Consider the following 13,366-nt stretch of genomic DNA (forward strand, 5'->3'; position numbering starts at 1 on the left):
AAAAAAAAAAAAATCCTGAAGGTTTTTATACAGTATAAGAAATTTTGACTTATATTTTGCTGACTTACAACAACAAATAAATACTATTACATGCATTAGATTCTTCATGGCTAAAGATCAATACACTGAAAACTTAATTTATTTAAACTAAAAATTTAGCCAAAGCCTGATGAATTATTTTATAGTCCCTTCACATCTATGCTAGAGGAATAAAAAACCATTTGGAGTTCCAAATTTTTCTTAATGAGAGAATGGAGGCTAATGAGTGTTGTATGTCTGATGGTGTTCATTTCATGCAACTATGGTATAATTAACACAGTATTTGGTATAAAAACCTATTCTCTGCTGTACCATGTTTGAATTACCTCAGTTACAAGGAAATTTTATGAATTCCTAATGAAGTATTATTTTGTCGACAAAGTGTGACCATACTACAAGGCCACTGGCAGCTACAGAGGCTCAGTGGCAAAGCGCTGCAATTGAGCAAGTGTATTCAACTTGGCTTTCTCTTCTAGGGCCAGCAGGGAGAGGCCCAGCACCCTATCTCTGAAATAAAGAGAGTCTATTGCACACTCATGACAACCCTTGCTGGCCAATTCAGAGCTACGAGTGTCCACAGGGAGAGATGAATGGCACGGGACCTACTAAAGGAGGGGACAATAGTTAGGGCACAGCTACAAACTCCTCAGTGACCAACTCCAATTAGTGAGGAGGTGGCAAAGAAAACCAGGCAGAAATCACAGGCATCAGTAGCTGGGAAGGACCCTGACATACAGGGATTAACCAAGTAGAGCCAGAAGGAAAATAAGGTTAAAGGGGCCTTCCTAAGGTCTGAAGGTGGTAATACTTGTTTTGCCAGGAGTAAAAATTAAAATGGTGAAAACAAAAAAGCCTATGGAGTAATGGCCGAAGCACATTAGGAAACAGGACTCTGACCTATTGTTATAGCCTAATAATCATGATGTCTCTGTATTAAGGGACAGAGAGAAGAGAGAAAAAGAGAAGTCTTAACAGTACTCTCACTTACCATGATCTTACATATGTGATTTTATACCACTGTGGAAACAGTTCTGGTAGAGAAGTATTTCTGAAAACAGGATTACACCTCACAGCCTTGTTCAATCTTGTTTAAACACACTTAGCCTGAGGACTACTTAACGCCTGAGAAACCGGGGATCTGAAAGCCAGCCCTACTGCACCACTGCTGCCTTACCTCTGCTCAAGGTATCCCAAGGCCTGCCTGACAAACTCCATGCGCACTTCCACGCTGCTGCGGCTCTTCAGGGCATCACTTGCAGGCGCCAACAGCACATCTGTCATTTGTTTTACCATGGCCCACATGTCAGAAATGCTCTGTGCATAAACAAGACTGCACGTGACAATGCTGCAGGGCTGGAGAAATTACTTGGCTCTTCGTGGCACTTCGACCTCAAAGGCAGGATGAGAAGTGGTTAATGTTTTCTGTCTGAAATATCCCGGCTTAAGCTCAGTGCAGAAGATGCGCCTCTTCCCTACCAGCTGCCAGACTTCCATCCATCGACGAGCACCCCTCATCCCTACTCGGAGTTGGTTTCCAGATCAATTACTATTCTGAATCTGACATAAACACCTACATAATTAAAACCACATAAAAGTAACAAGAACACTGAATCTCAGTGGGCTATCCCTTAAGAGACACTGAATACATTTATAATTGTTCAAAGCTCTAGGAGTTTAAACTCAAGTAGCTGCATTTCAGTCCTTACAAGGTTATTTGAGTTTAAGGCTTAAAATAAGAGTTTAACCTAAATAATACAGGTTTTTGTCCGCCCAGAGACTCTCCAGGGGCCCCTGCTATCAACCTGTTTTGTGAGCATCAAAGCCTCCTATTTTCCTGCCCACTCACTCTCTTCAAAAGACACCTCCTCGGGAAGGAGTGGGCATTCTTTCCTTTGTGTTGCCACCACACAGCTGGGACTCCCTCTCCCCAGAACCCTCCTGGCTGTAAATCTCTTCTTTAAAATGTGTTCCCTGAACCCTTGGCAGACTCTAAAGTTAAGAATCCTTGGAAGATAGCACCAATTGGAGAAAAGCAGGTTTATATTTTTTCCAAAGCAAAACAAAAGCTTGTTCTTGTGGTCTCTCAAAAATTAAAGCTGTAGAATAGCCAGCCAAATGCAACTCTTTCCAGGTGATGAAATGACTGGTGAATTCTTACTTCTTTAGATCTGCTTGTATTGCCTAATATCTTACTATTTAAAAAAAATTAAACAGTTAAATGCATTTTTGAAAAGACATAAAAACAAAAACACACTTTGTATGCATGCTTGCTTCCATAACATCCTTCCCTCCTTTTTTCCTTCCTCCTATTACCACCTACCAACCCACCCACTCATCCATCTACCTCCTTTGCTTATTTTTATTTTCTAGGGGAGAAAATTTGCCAGGAAAGAACTGAGGAAAAGATGTGGGGGTGGGGGTGTCAGAGAACAGACCCCGTGGCAAATCAAGAGTGCTCATAAAGACCCCACCTAAGTCCACTTCAAGGGGCTCACAGGTGTGAAAACTGTATCACCTTTACAATTCAGCTCTCATTAAAGATCCCATTAGTCTGTCTAAGGAGAGAAGCTGGTGAGAGGGAAGTCAGAGCCTGACAGGACTTCAAAGCAAATACAGCTTGAGGAGAACTGTTGTGGGTTCATCATGGCAGGGCTTTTGAAGATGCATTTTTAAAAAAATCATCAAAAAAAAAACCCAACCCAAGAATATTTAAAATAAAACTCTGAAGAACAGTTAACATTTTATTTCATGGAATGGGGTGTCTGTTCAGTACATTTCAGCCAAGTCAGCAAGCTGCTAATCCCCTCTGAACACCGGAACTCACAGTTCTATTTGGGTTAGATCTGGACACTACCTTATCATCCAGCTCTGCGACGGAAGCACAGAGGTCCACAAGGTTAGGCTGCAGGTGCCCATTTACAATCTTCTCGTTATAGATATAAATCTGAAATGATGAAAAGCAAAGCAAATGGCACAATTGCTATTTTTTACTTCTTGAAGCAGTTCTGAAGCCAGCAAATGGTCAGCAGAAGCTTCAGCCAACGTTTCCTTCCTCAGAGTGGCAGAGCTATCCACACTGGTCAGCTCCCCAGTTCTGTGTTTGAGCTATGGGCAAACACCAAAGCTAACTGCTACCCCAGACTTCCAAATATCTGCAGAATGGGAGCAGAATGGTCCTAGGAGTGGAGTGCCACAAGCAGTTTCGTGCTTCTGTCCCAGGGAGGAAAGACCAAGGAGGAAGATGGGACAATGGAAGGACTCTAGCTGTTGCTTCCTAAGAACCAAGGAAAAGTTTGGTAAGATTCTGGCAAAAGGAGTGAATGGCCCCAGGTCCAGGGCTCATGGACTGAGTAAGGAAAGCCAGGTTGCAGCCCTCCCTGTTAGAATAGCAGTTGTTGAACATCTGAAGTATCCATTTCTCTGCTCTTTACTAAAATTTTTTCAATAAAAATGAATTATGTGATATTTAAGGTATGGGAAAGCCAGTATTACTTTGGATTTAACTTTAAAAGAACAAAAATAATGACGGTAAAAACTAGTAAGTTCTACTCTCTAGAAGATTTCACTTTGTATTTGAAGTCCTTGCTCTACCAAGGAATGAAAAAGGTAGTGATGTTAGACAAATCATGACCCTGCTGAACCTTAGTTTCCTCTACTTTAAATGGGGGACAATGGTATCATTTAGCTTCCAGTGCTGCTATAAAGATTAAATAAAAACAGTTTACAATGATGTGGTAGTTCTTATTCACTCAATAAGCACTTGTTAGGGGCTTTCCCTTTGTAGGGTCCTGTGTTCAACATGGGATATAAAGGTTCACTTTCCACTGGAGGGGATAGCCATGTAAACCAATACATGACATTACAGTGTCCTAAGTGCTATAAAGTGTTAGTTTTATGAAGTTTTACTCTTTGCAGATGCAGAAGATACATAGTTTCTCTCCTCAGAAGCCTGTAATTTCATTAGGCCTCAAATAATGAAACGTGTGGTGGAGTGTAGTGGAGACATGGCAATGGAGGAAGTCAGCCATATAATGAAAGTGAAATTTAAAGAATGCAAATGCGCAGGAGGAGAAAGAAAAAGAGATATAAAAATTGGAGAAGGAAATAAATGAAGGCCAATGCTAAAACACAGGAGAGCTGTGGGAAGCTGATGAAGCTGGCTTCAGCTCCCTGGAGTTTGAAGTGGTACACTGAAGGAGAGAGACTTTCAGAAAAGCATTTAGAAAATTTCTCTCTACAAGAAATAAAAGAGGGATTTCTGATAATACTTTCAGCCTACGAGGTAATTCAGTTAATGCACAACTCCAATAGCTAATTAATTGACAGCTGAAGACAGAGACTTCTGCTAATGAGCACAAGACCTAAGTTTCTCACTGCCCCCTGCTCACCTCCATAGCCGCCACCCGTATTCGCCTCCAGCCACTCCACTCCAGGTTGGAGGGAAGGAAGGAAGCAGGTAATACTGAGGGCGACAAGTGGCAACAATGTGCTCCCCCTCAAAGAATCATGGGAGTTGGTAAAGGCTGACACATTCTCTGTCCACTGCTGGTACAGGATGATCTTAAAGGGATGGGAGCCCATCACCCTCAATTCAAGAAACAGGAATGCTTACCACTCTTGATACTTTGTGGGGGAAAGTGGCAAACTACAATAAAACACACAGTTGGTTGGCACTGCTTTAATCAAAAAGTCAATTCCAGGTATGTACTGTTTTCACGGCAGTTCCAGTCCAACTGAATTTTTTGTGCTTACCACAAAGCACTTTTACATGGTCATGATCTATAACCAGAAGTGTGATCCCCAAAACATCATGAGTTTCTCTAAAACAAAAATGCTGTTAAGTAGCACTGAGTTATACTATGCTTACCAAGGCAGAAAAGCATCTAGAAAATTTCTCTCAAGGCATGAAAGAAGCATTTCTGATAATATTATCAGCCTACCAGATAATTCAGTTAATACACAACTCATTTGCTAAGCAGTACAGTTACTCAAGGCTTTACTATACATGGGGCTATTGCCAAAAATGCAAAATGAAATGCAGTGGTCAGTGTAGAGGGCAGATTTCAATTTCTCCAAAACAGATCTAAGTCATTCTATTACCCTATTTGATAGAATTCTCCTGTGGCCTATATGGTAAAATATTAACCAGTCCTCTAAACGAAAAAGCCAACTTGCTTTCAAGGTTTGACTTTCACATGAAGTTTTTGTTTTCTTTTACTACCTGGAAGCTCACAGAGGATTTTCCTGGATTAAATCTTCCTTGAGAGAACACTAACCTGCCGGGCATAGGCCATCTCGATGCTATCCAGAGAGCTTCGACCAGGAGGTCCCACATCACTGATGTAACTTGGCTGTAGATAAACACACATTCAGAATTGGTTAAGAAAAGTACTCAGTCATGTGAAAAAATAAAAATCACATAAACATATTCTTGTCTTTAACAGAGCTGTGAGGAACCTGTTTCCTAGTTAAGACTTCCTCAAAATGATGACTTCAGGAGTTTTAATAAAACGCAACTGTCTTACCACGAACACACGAGAAGACAGCAGGCATGGGACTGGATTAACTAAAAAGTCATGGGAGGCTGGATAAGCCCGATCAGATATCTCAATGACTGTTTCTAGAAATGCACATCTTTCCAACATTCAGTTTCAATCTGAAGACCCCCTCTCCACCTCATCTTCTCTCCTGTGAGGCCATCATTTTTATCAATGGCCTTCTATTTCCCATCAATCATATCAGGCAGTTGAAAGAAGAGAGTTTATAGAGTCACAACATGAGATTCAGACTTTTCCAATCTTTTGTCTACACTAAGACAATGGCTGCTGATGAATTTTTTGTTATCTGAAGATATGAAGCCTAAGTTGGGCAGTCATTCATTCATCAGTAAACATTTGTAAGTGCCTGCCATGTGCACAGCTGTGTGTACATCCATCCCCACAGAGATGAAAGCAAGCCAGTTACAGAGCCTGTCCACGTAGAGCTTACCATCCCATGAGAAGAGTTAGATATAAATACAGGTTGAGTAGCGCTTATCTGAAATGCTTTGGACCAGAGTGTTTCAAATTTCAGATTTTGGAATATTTACAGATACTTTAGCCAGTTGAACATACCTAATCTGAAATCCAAAATGCTCCAATGAACATTTCCTTTGAGCATCATGTTGGCACTCAAAAAGTTTCAGCTTTTGGGGCATTTCAGATTTCAGATTTTCAGATTAGGAATTCTCAACATGTATATGAAAAATGTTTATTAGTCTTTTTTTAAGAAAGACTAAAGTTCACCTTTAGCTAATCTTATCCTTTGCTATAAACAAATATGGATCAAAATTAGACATTAGGTATATTGATAAATCTCCAATACATTAGTTTATACTCACAGCAGAGAGTATAACACAGCTTAGCTCATTTAAAAAAACAAACAAAAAAAAACCCCATGATGCTCTATTCTCTAAAATCTAAAGCAAAGCAGTTCCTTCTTGGGAAACTAACAGAAGTTAGCAGCCAAACTTCCCAGCACTACAAAAGCTGGTAAAAGGAATACTAGAGTGAGCACCGGGAGTAGGGTAGAATAGAGATGAGGGGGCAGGTGACAAAGGTGGATATTAAACCCTTGGTTCTGGAGAATGAAGACTGAAATGTCAAGACACCTGGGTTCTAGAAGGGCCACTTCAGTCTCTGGCTTTGGGGTCTGGAGCAAAGCACATTCTCCTGTAGCCTCAGGATCCCATCAGTCAAATGAAGGGACTGTCCTACATGATTTCTAGAGGCCACCTCAGCTCTGATCTCCAGTGATCATTGGTATTAAAGAGGTTACACAGCTTACTGACCTTGACAGATGCTCGTGGCTAGCCAATCGAATGACCATTCCCAATCCCTACTTCTCACATCTACTCCCTGCCACTTTTCAGGCTGGCATATAGAGTTAAATATACTCTGTACTGGTCTGGTAAAAGTTTAACAACTAGCTCTTGGGGAAGAGGACCTGATAGATAGCATTTGCTGGTTTCTGTGGTATAAATACTCCATGACAGATATCAAGCTACCCATAGTGGTATGACCTAGATTGCAAATTCTTTGAAAACTTAACAACAGGTCCTCATAAGCTGGACCTTTACATACCACTGAATATACCCTTTCTCAGCTTCTACTACAGCTAGGAATGGCCATGAGTCCTGGTTCCAGCCAGTGAGATGAAAGCACACATCTGCAAGTACATTTGGTAACAGCTTCTGCTTTTCCTGACAAAGAGGAAAAGAGCCTGTCACAGCATTGCAGCTTTCTCCCTTCTTTTTGGCCTTGAATGCAAATGTAACATCTAGAGCTACAGCAGTCATCTTGTGAAGCTAAAGCATGTGGATGTGCTACAGATAGTGGGTGTACAAGACAGAAAGGGATTGGTCTCTGGTGACAATTAAGGTCAACACTGATCCACACAGCAGAACAACTGAATTAAAGTCAACACTCTCCACACCTGCAGACTCCTTGTTTGGTGAGAAAAATAAACCCCTATTCAAGCCATTGAAGCTCAAGTTTTCTGTTACTCACTCACAGTTGAATGCATTCCTACCTAAAACATAAAACTAATAAAAACCAACAGGATACAATAACAATAACAAAACTTATTGGGCACGTGTGCCAACCACTGTCTCAATTTCCATGTATTAATACCATAACCCTATGATGTAGGTCCTTTTATTATATCTGTTTTACAGATGAAGACACAAAGGCACACAGAAAGGTGAAGCAATTTGCCCAGACTCACTCCAAAAGGAAGCAGTGGAGCCATGGTTTGAATACACAGTCTGGCACCACACTCTGTACTCTTCGCCACCACCCAATTCTGCCTGCCAGGGCAGCCTGAGGCAGCTTCCCAAGGACAGCCACCACAGAACAAAAGAGAGCAGTGGTTAAATATAATGGCTCCACTACCTACTAGCTAAGTGATCTTGAGAATACTGATTCTTTTAAGCCTCAGTTTCTTTAGCTGTAAAAGGGGATAGTAGTAATAGGTTTGAGATAAAGATTAAATGGGGAGAAAAATAATACTTACCCCATAGGACTGTTGTGAGGAATAAGCAGAAAATTCAGCACAGTGCCCAACACATGGCCTGTAAACACTAGCCATTGTTTATAAACAACCATAATGAACACAGAAACAAATCCTATGCTGAACAACAATGGATATACAGACACTACAAAAACATGACCTGAAATATTTTACTTTGTTCATTTTTCTACAATGAACACACATTCCTTGTTTGAACAGAAGCCCCCACCAGTGCATTTTCTACTTCTGGACTAATTCTGAGTGTTTCTGGTAACACTGTGTTGAGGACTGTTCTGTAAGACAGCTACCTTTCTGGAAAAGAACTATCTGAAAGCTGAAGATCTCAGTCTTTTTAAAGAACACAGCACTAAGCCCGTTAATTCCAGTAACCTAGTTGGGGGAATAAACACAGAAATGAAAAGAACAGTACTAAAGCATTTCTGCCAGGACACAGTTGTTTCAGATAAATATACATGTACAGCCTTGAGAAATATTTTCCAGTACTAAAAACCTAATTTTTTAAACTATCCATTTAAAAAGTAGTTGGTTTTCAGCCTTCAAATTTCCATTTAAATTAATTTTACCTAATGCTCTTGTTTTCAAAGGTGCCTCTCCTTCAGTTACCCTTGGCCAAGCCACTATTTTACCATAAAGTCAATTATCAATCAACAAGATCTGTTCATGCACATTCCTGAGCAGAGGAAACAACAAATGTTCAGCTGGAATTCCACAACCAGGGGCTGCCTGAGGGCTAGGAAAGTGGGTGCCAGTATGATCTGTGGTAATAACATTCCAAATGCCTCTGGTCTCTGGGTTTCTCTGCACTGGGGCTTGACCAAGCCATAGTGGCAACGACAAGATGACAAAAGCAGGGAATCAAAGACCAGAAAGACAGGAAAGACAGAAGGGTAGGGCCAGAGAGGAAAACAAGAGGTTCACCAGAAGTCTGGAGATATGTGGAGAAATAGCAGCCTCTGGGAGTATAGGGTGAAAATGGGCTTCTCAGGGTAGAAGCTCCTCCCAAAACAGCCATTCTGGGAGAGGCAGGTTGTGGCTGGAGAACAAAACAAGGGAAATGCAAACTTTTATTAAGCACCTACTATTTACTGTACAAAGCATATTCAGGGATACATAAAACTCTTTTCTCATGGAGGGCACATTCTAGTTATGGAAAAAGGAATGCAACTAACACTCCTAGCAAAACAAGTATAGAGTAAAAAGACAATATGATGATGCTACAAAAGAAAGAGAGTTTAATTTCCACATGGAATGTTTTGGCTTTAGGTAAGCAAAATGGAACCAAAGTGATTAATTTACAATAGTTGGGTATAAAACCTGTACATAAAAGCCCAGTACTACCAGAAAAAAACACCAGCTGGGGACCAGAAGACCCAGGTTCCAAATGCAACTCAACTAATGACTGTGTGACCACAGATAAAATGAGAAGAATGCTTCTCATACAATGGAACACTATGATAGCCACTAAAAAACGACAGAGACCTACATGTACTAACTCTAGAAATAGCTCCAAAATATGTAAAACAACAACAAAACATAATGCTAAATTGTAGAACCTACTGTATAAAATGATGCCAATTATGGCTGATAATACACTTAAATTGATAAGATGTACATACACGTATAACTGTGCATGTAAGTACCTGAGAGGGAATTGGAAGGATGTGTACCATTGGCAGAGGTTATGTTTGGGTTGGGAGTGGAGAAGAGTGGCAGAGTTTCCCCCAGTGGGTCTATGTACCTCTACCATCAGAAAAGTGCACAAGATCAGGTGTTCATGCATGACACATCATGAGGATAAAGTGGAGGGCCTGTGGAATTGGGGCTTTTTAAAAAATCCTATTTTTGAAAGAGCAGCAGAGCACTTTTTATACTTGAAATCCTACTCAAACCCCAACATGTGAACCAGGTCCATCCCCAAGGAAACTGCCAGGGAACCACAAAAGACAGCTTGGGATCATCTAGTCTGGGGTTTTCAAATTCAAATTCTGTCAGTCAATATTTAACTGTATTTCACTGAATCCAATACACTATCTACTGTAAGACATAGTGTTATTTATGTACTACTAGGAAAGAAATAAATGCTATCAAATTAGACACACCATTAAATTTAAGACATATTCCAATTTCAGAGATGTTAAATGTAAAAAAGAGGCATGACTGGAAATTGATGAAAAATGATATTAAGTCAGTTATTAAAATTAAAGAGTATGTTCAACATCTGTTGCCATATCACAGTGTAGAATATTACTATCATTACTATCATTACTAAGCCACAGTTCAGCTTCTCTAGCAAGCCTGTTGCTTGCTAAGTCATTTTCCAGACAATACATTAAGGAATTGCCCAATGACTATGTCCAATACCAAAATAGACACTAGATTACACTGAGGTTAGATAAATTTACATTTAAATAATGTTTTAAAAGTTGACTAAAATCAGGGATTCCCCAGATTGCTCAATCCCCCCATCCCCGTGCCATCATGCAAGCTGCACAGCACTGGGGAAGTTCTTCCTCACTGACCAAATGCAAGAACTGGGGCACGACGATTCATAGCCATGAGTCTCTTTCTCGCTTCAAAGCACGTCATTTTTATTCAGACCACAAACAAAAGTTAACAGTCTTTCAATTCCTACCTTCCTTTAAAAATTATACCTCTTTCTTCAATGATATCCTAAGGAAATTAATTTCCCAAATTGACTTATGTTATTGGAGCATCATTTCCTTTATTAAAACTTGCCAGGAATGGACATTACCACTGTCTCCTTGAAAAGAATTGGGGAAACTCATGTTATTGGAAGGCTTGGGAGGCGGGATGGGAGATGTTTCAGGAACCACCATATCCTAGTTCATTTTTGCTTTAAAAAAAAAAAAAAAAAACCTGGAGCTTCTCTTTACATTAAATTATGCAAACTTGGACATTTCCTTCAAATAAAAAGGTCAACTCAAAATGATCTCAAGCCTCCTTTATTAATGACTGTTTGGATTCCAACAACCTTATTCCTGACAATAAAAAGAGCTCAGAAAAGAATGTTTTACATATCAAGTCATATTTAATTATTTCTTCTATTTATGTCCAAAGATTTTTGCATTCGTTAAGGCAAACACTTAAAAAGGGAAGGATCCATATTAAAACGATTAAAGTAAACCTAATAATATGTAGCTTACCAAATACTAACCACCACGCAAATAATGCTAGGGTGTGCTGAGTGTGTACTCTACGCCAGGCACTGGTCTAGATGTTTTACATATATTCTACATTCCTTACGACAGTTCTTCAAGAGAGATATTTTATAATGAGGAAAACCAGGCTCAGGAACCCAGGACCTACTGAATTCCAAAGCCTGTCTTCTGCCCTTCACACTGTGTGGTCTCCTATAAAGAGGGTGGACAAAGTGCCTGCCGAAGTAGATATTATATCACTTTTCCATCATTTTGAAGGAAATTATATGGAAAAAGTCTGTAAAAACACATGGTTTCACATACCCACCAGAATGGTTAAATTAGAAAAGAACAAAAACACCAAATATGACAAGAATATGGAACTGATGAAATTCTCACATACTGCTGGTATGAGGGTACACTGATACAATCATTTTGGAAAACAGTTTAGCAGTATCTACTAAAGCTGAACTCATGCACACCCTCTAACCGAGCAATTATCCTCATAGGTGTATCCAACAGAGATGCAAACGCGTGCTCACCAAAAGACGCATATAAGAATGTTCACAATAGCACTACCTACAAAAGCCAAGAACTGGAAACTACCCAAATGTCCATCAACACCAGAACAGATTAACAAACTGTAGTTATACTGTTCGGCCATGAGAATAAATGGCCTACAACTACATGCCACAATATACAGAATGTTACACAAAAGAAGCAAGAAACAAGACTACATATTGTATGATTCCATGTACATAAAGTTCAAATACAGGCAAACTTAATCTATGATGCGAGAAGTGAGGACAGTGGTTCCCTTGTTGTTGGTGGGGGGTAGTGACCAGAAAGGGGCACAAAGGGGATTTCTGGGGTGCTGAGAATGTTCTGTTTCTTCACCTTGGTGTTCCATTTGTGATAACTGAGTTGTCTATACGATTTGTGCACTTTCCTGCATACATGTTATACTTCAGGAAAAAGGTTCAAAACTAAAAACAAACAAAATCTACAAGGTTCCAGAAAATACCAATTCCCTGGATAATCTGAAGAGAGACCTCTCTGCATCACTTGTCAACTTTTACAGCAAAGCTATCCATTCTGCTAGGTATCACAATAAAGAACAGCAAAACCATCAATAACTTTCTTACAAGGGGACCTGAGGTCAAAAAAAAAAGTCTGCTAAATAGACTAGTCTATTTTTGAGAAGAGCAATCAAGAAAGAACATCTCATTAACAATTTATAATTACTTCCAAATCCCAATACAAAACACAACCTATTAACACCATTTTTTAAAAACGAAGTTTATAAAACCATGAGCTGTTCTAGTTATTTGCCCAGATTTGAAAAGAATTAAGAAAGAAACATTAGCCTGGCTTACACATTAGCTCTTCTTTTCCAAAGACTCTCATTTGAGTCTGAAGTCTTTGAGTCTAAGAAATATGGGAGAGGGTCCTTAATGAGCAATTTCCCAAGACAAATGACTTTAGCATCTATTTATTTGGGGGCTAATTTAATAGAAAAACTGGTTTTTAAATCAGGAGCAAATTTGTAGATGAGGAATGTGTGAAGTTACCCTGCAGGCACCACAAACTGCCAACCTACCCATCCTTGACCTAGACTTCAACAGAGCAATGGTCTAGAAGACAACAGTCCTAATCTCACCAGAGTCTCTCTGAGCCTCAGTTTTCCTATCACAAAGTTCGAAAAGAATGGTAGCTATGCATGAAACAACTTCTGAGAAAAAAAGACTTAGGAAGCATTGGTAATATTACCTAAAAATGTCTAATAATATAATTTTTACATATTATAATTTTTTTTCTTTTTTGTCTTTTTTACTGACCGGTAACGGGATCGCAACCCTCGGTGTCGCGCCCGTACCGGGGACCGGCAACGGGATCGCAACCCTCGGTGTTGCGCCCGCACCACGCTCAGCCAGTGAGTGGGAACCGGTCTCCACATGGGATCCGAACCCTTGGCGGGAGCGCTGCCACACTCCCAAGCGGCGCACTCTCCAGTGCGCCACTGGGCTGGCCCAATACATAATAATTTTTAACCTCCACTTTCAAAGTATCTGAAATTACCTTTTTTTTTAAAAGATGAC

General features: G+C 40.0%; 1 protein-coding gene across 3 annotated transcripts in view; it reads right to left on the reverse strand.

Moving 5' to 3' along the window:
• Positions 1–13,366, reverse strand: part of NUP93 (nucleoporin 93kDa) — a 107,139-nt gene that overhangs the window by 18,051 nt on the left and 75,722 nt on the right. For all 3 annotated transcript variants that reach the window (XM_008572736.1, XM_008572738.1, XM_008572737.1), the window contains 3 exons: positions 5,316–5,390; positions 2,894–2,983; positions 1,214–1,353 (listed from right to left, as the gene is read on the reverse strand). In XM_008572736.1, coding sequence (XP_008570958.1) covers positions 1,214–1,353; positions 2,894–2,983; positions 5,316–5,390 — 305 coding nt within the window. The remainder of the gene's footprint in view (positions 1–1,213; positions 1,354–2,893; positions 2,984–5,315; positions 5,391–13,366) is intronic.

This window comes from Galeopterus variegatus, unplaced genomic scaffold (genome assembly GCF_000696425.1).
Source record: "Galeopterus variegatus unplaced genomic scaffold, G_variegatus-3.0.2 Scaffold828, whole genome shotgun sequence".
Taxonomy (NCBI): domain Eukaryota; kingdom Metazoa; phylum Chordata; class Mammalia; order Dermoptera; family Cynocephalidae; genus Galeopterus; species Galeopterus variegatus.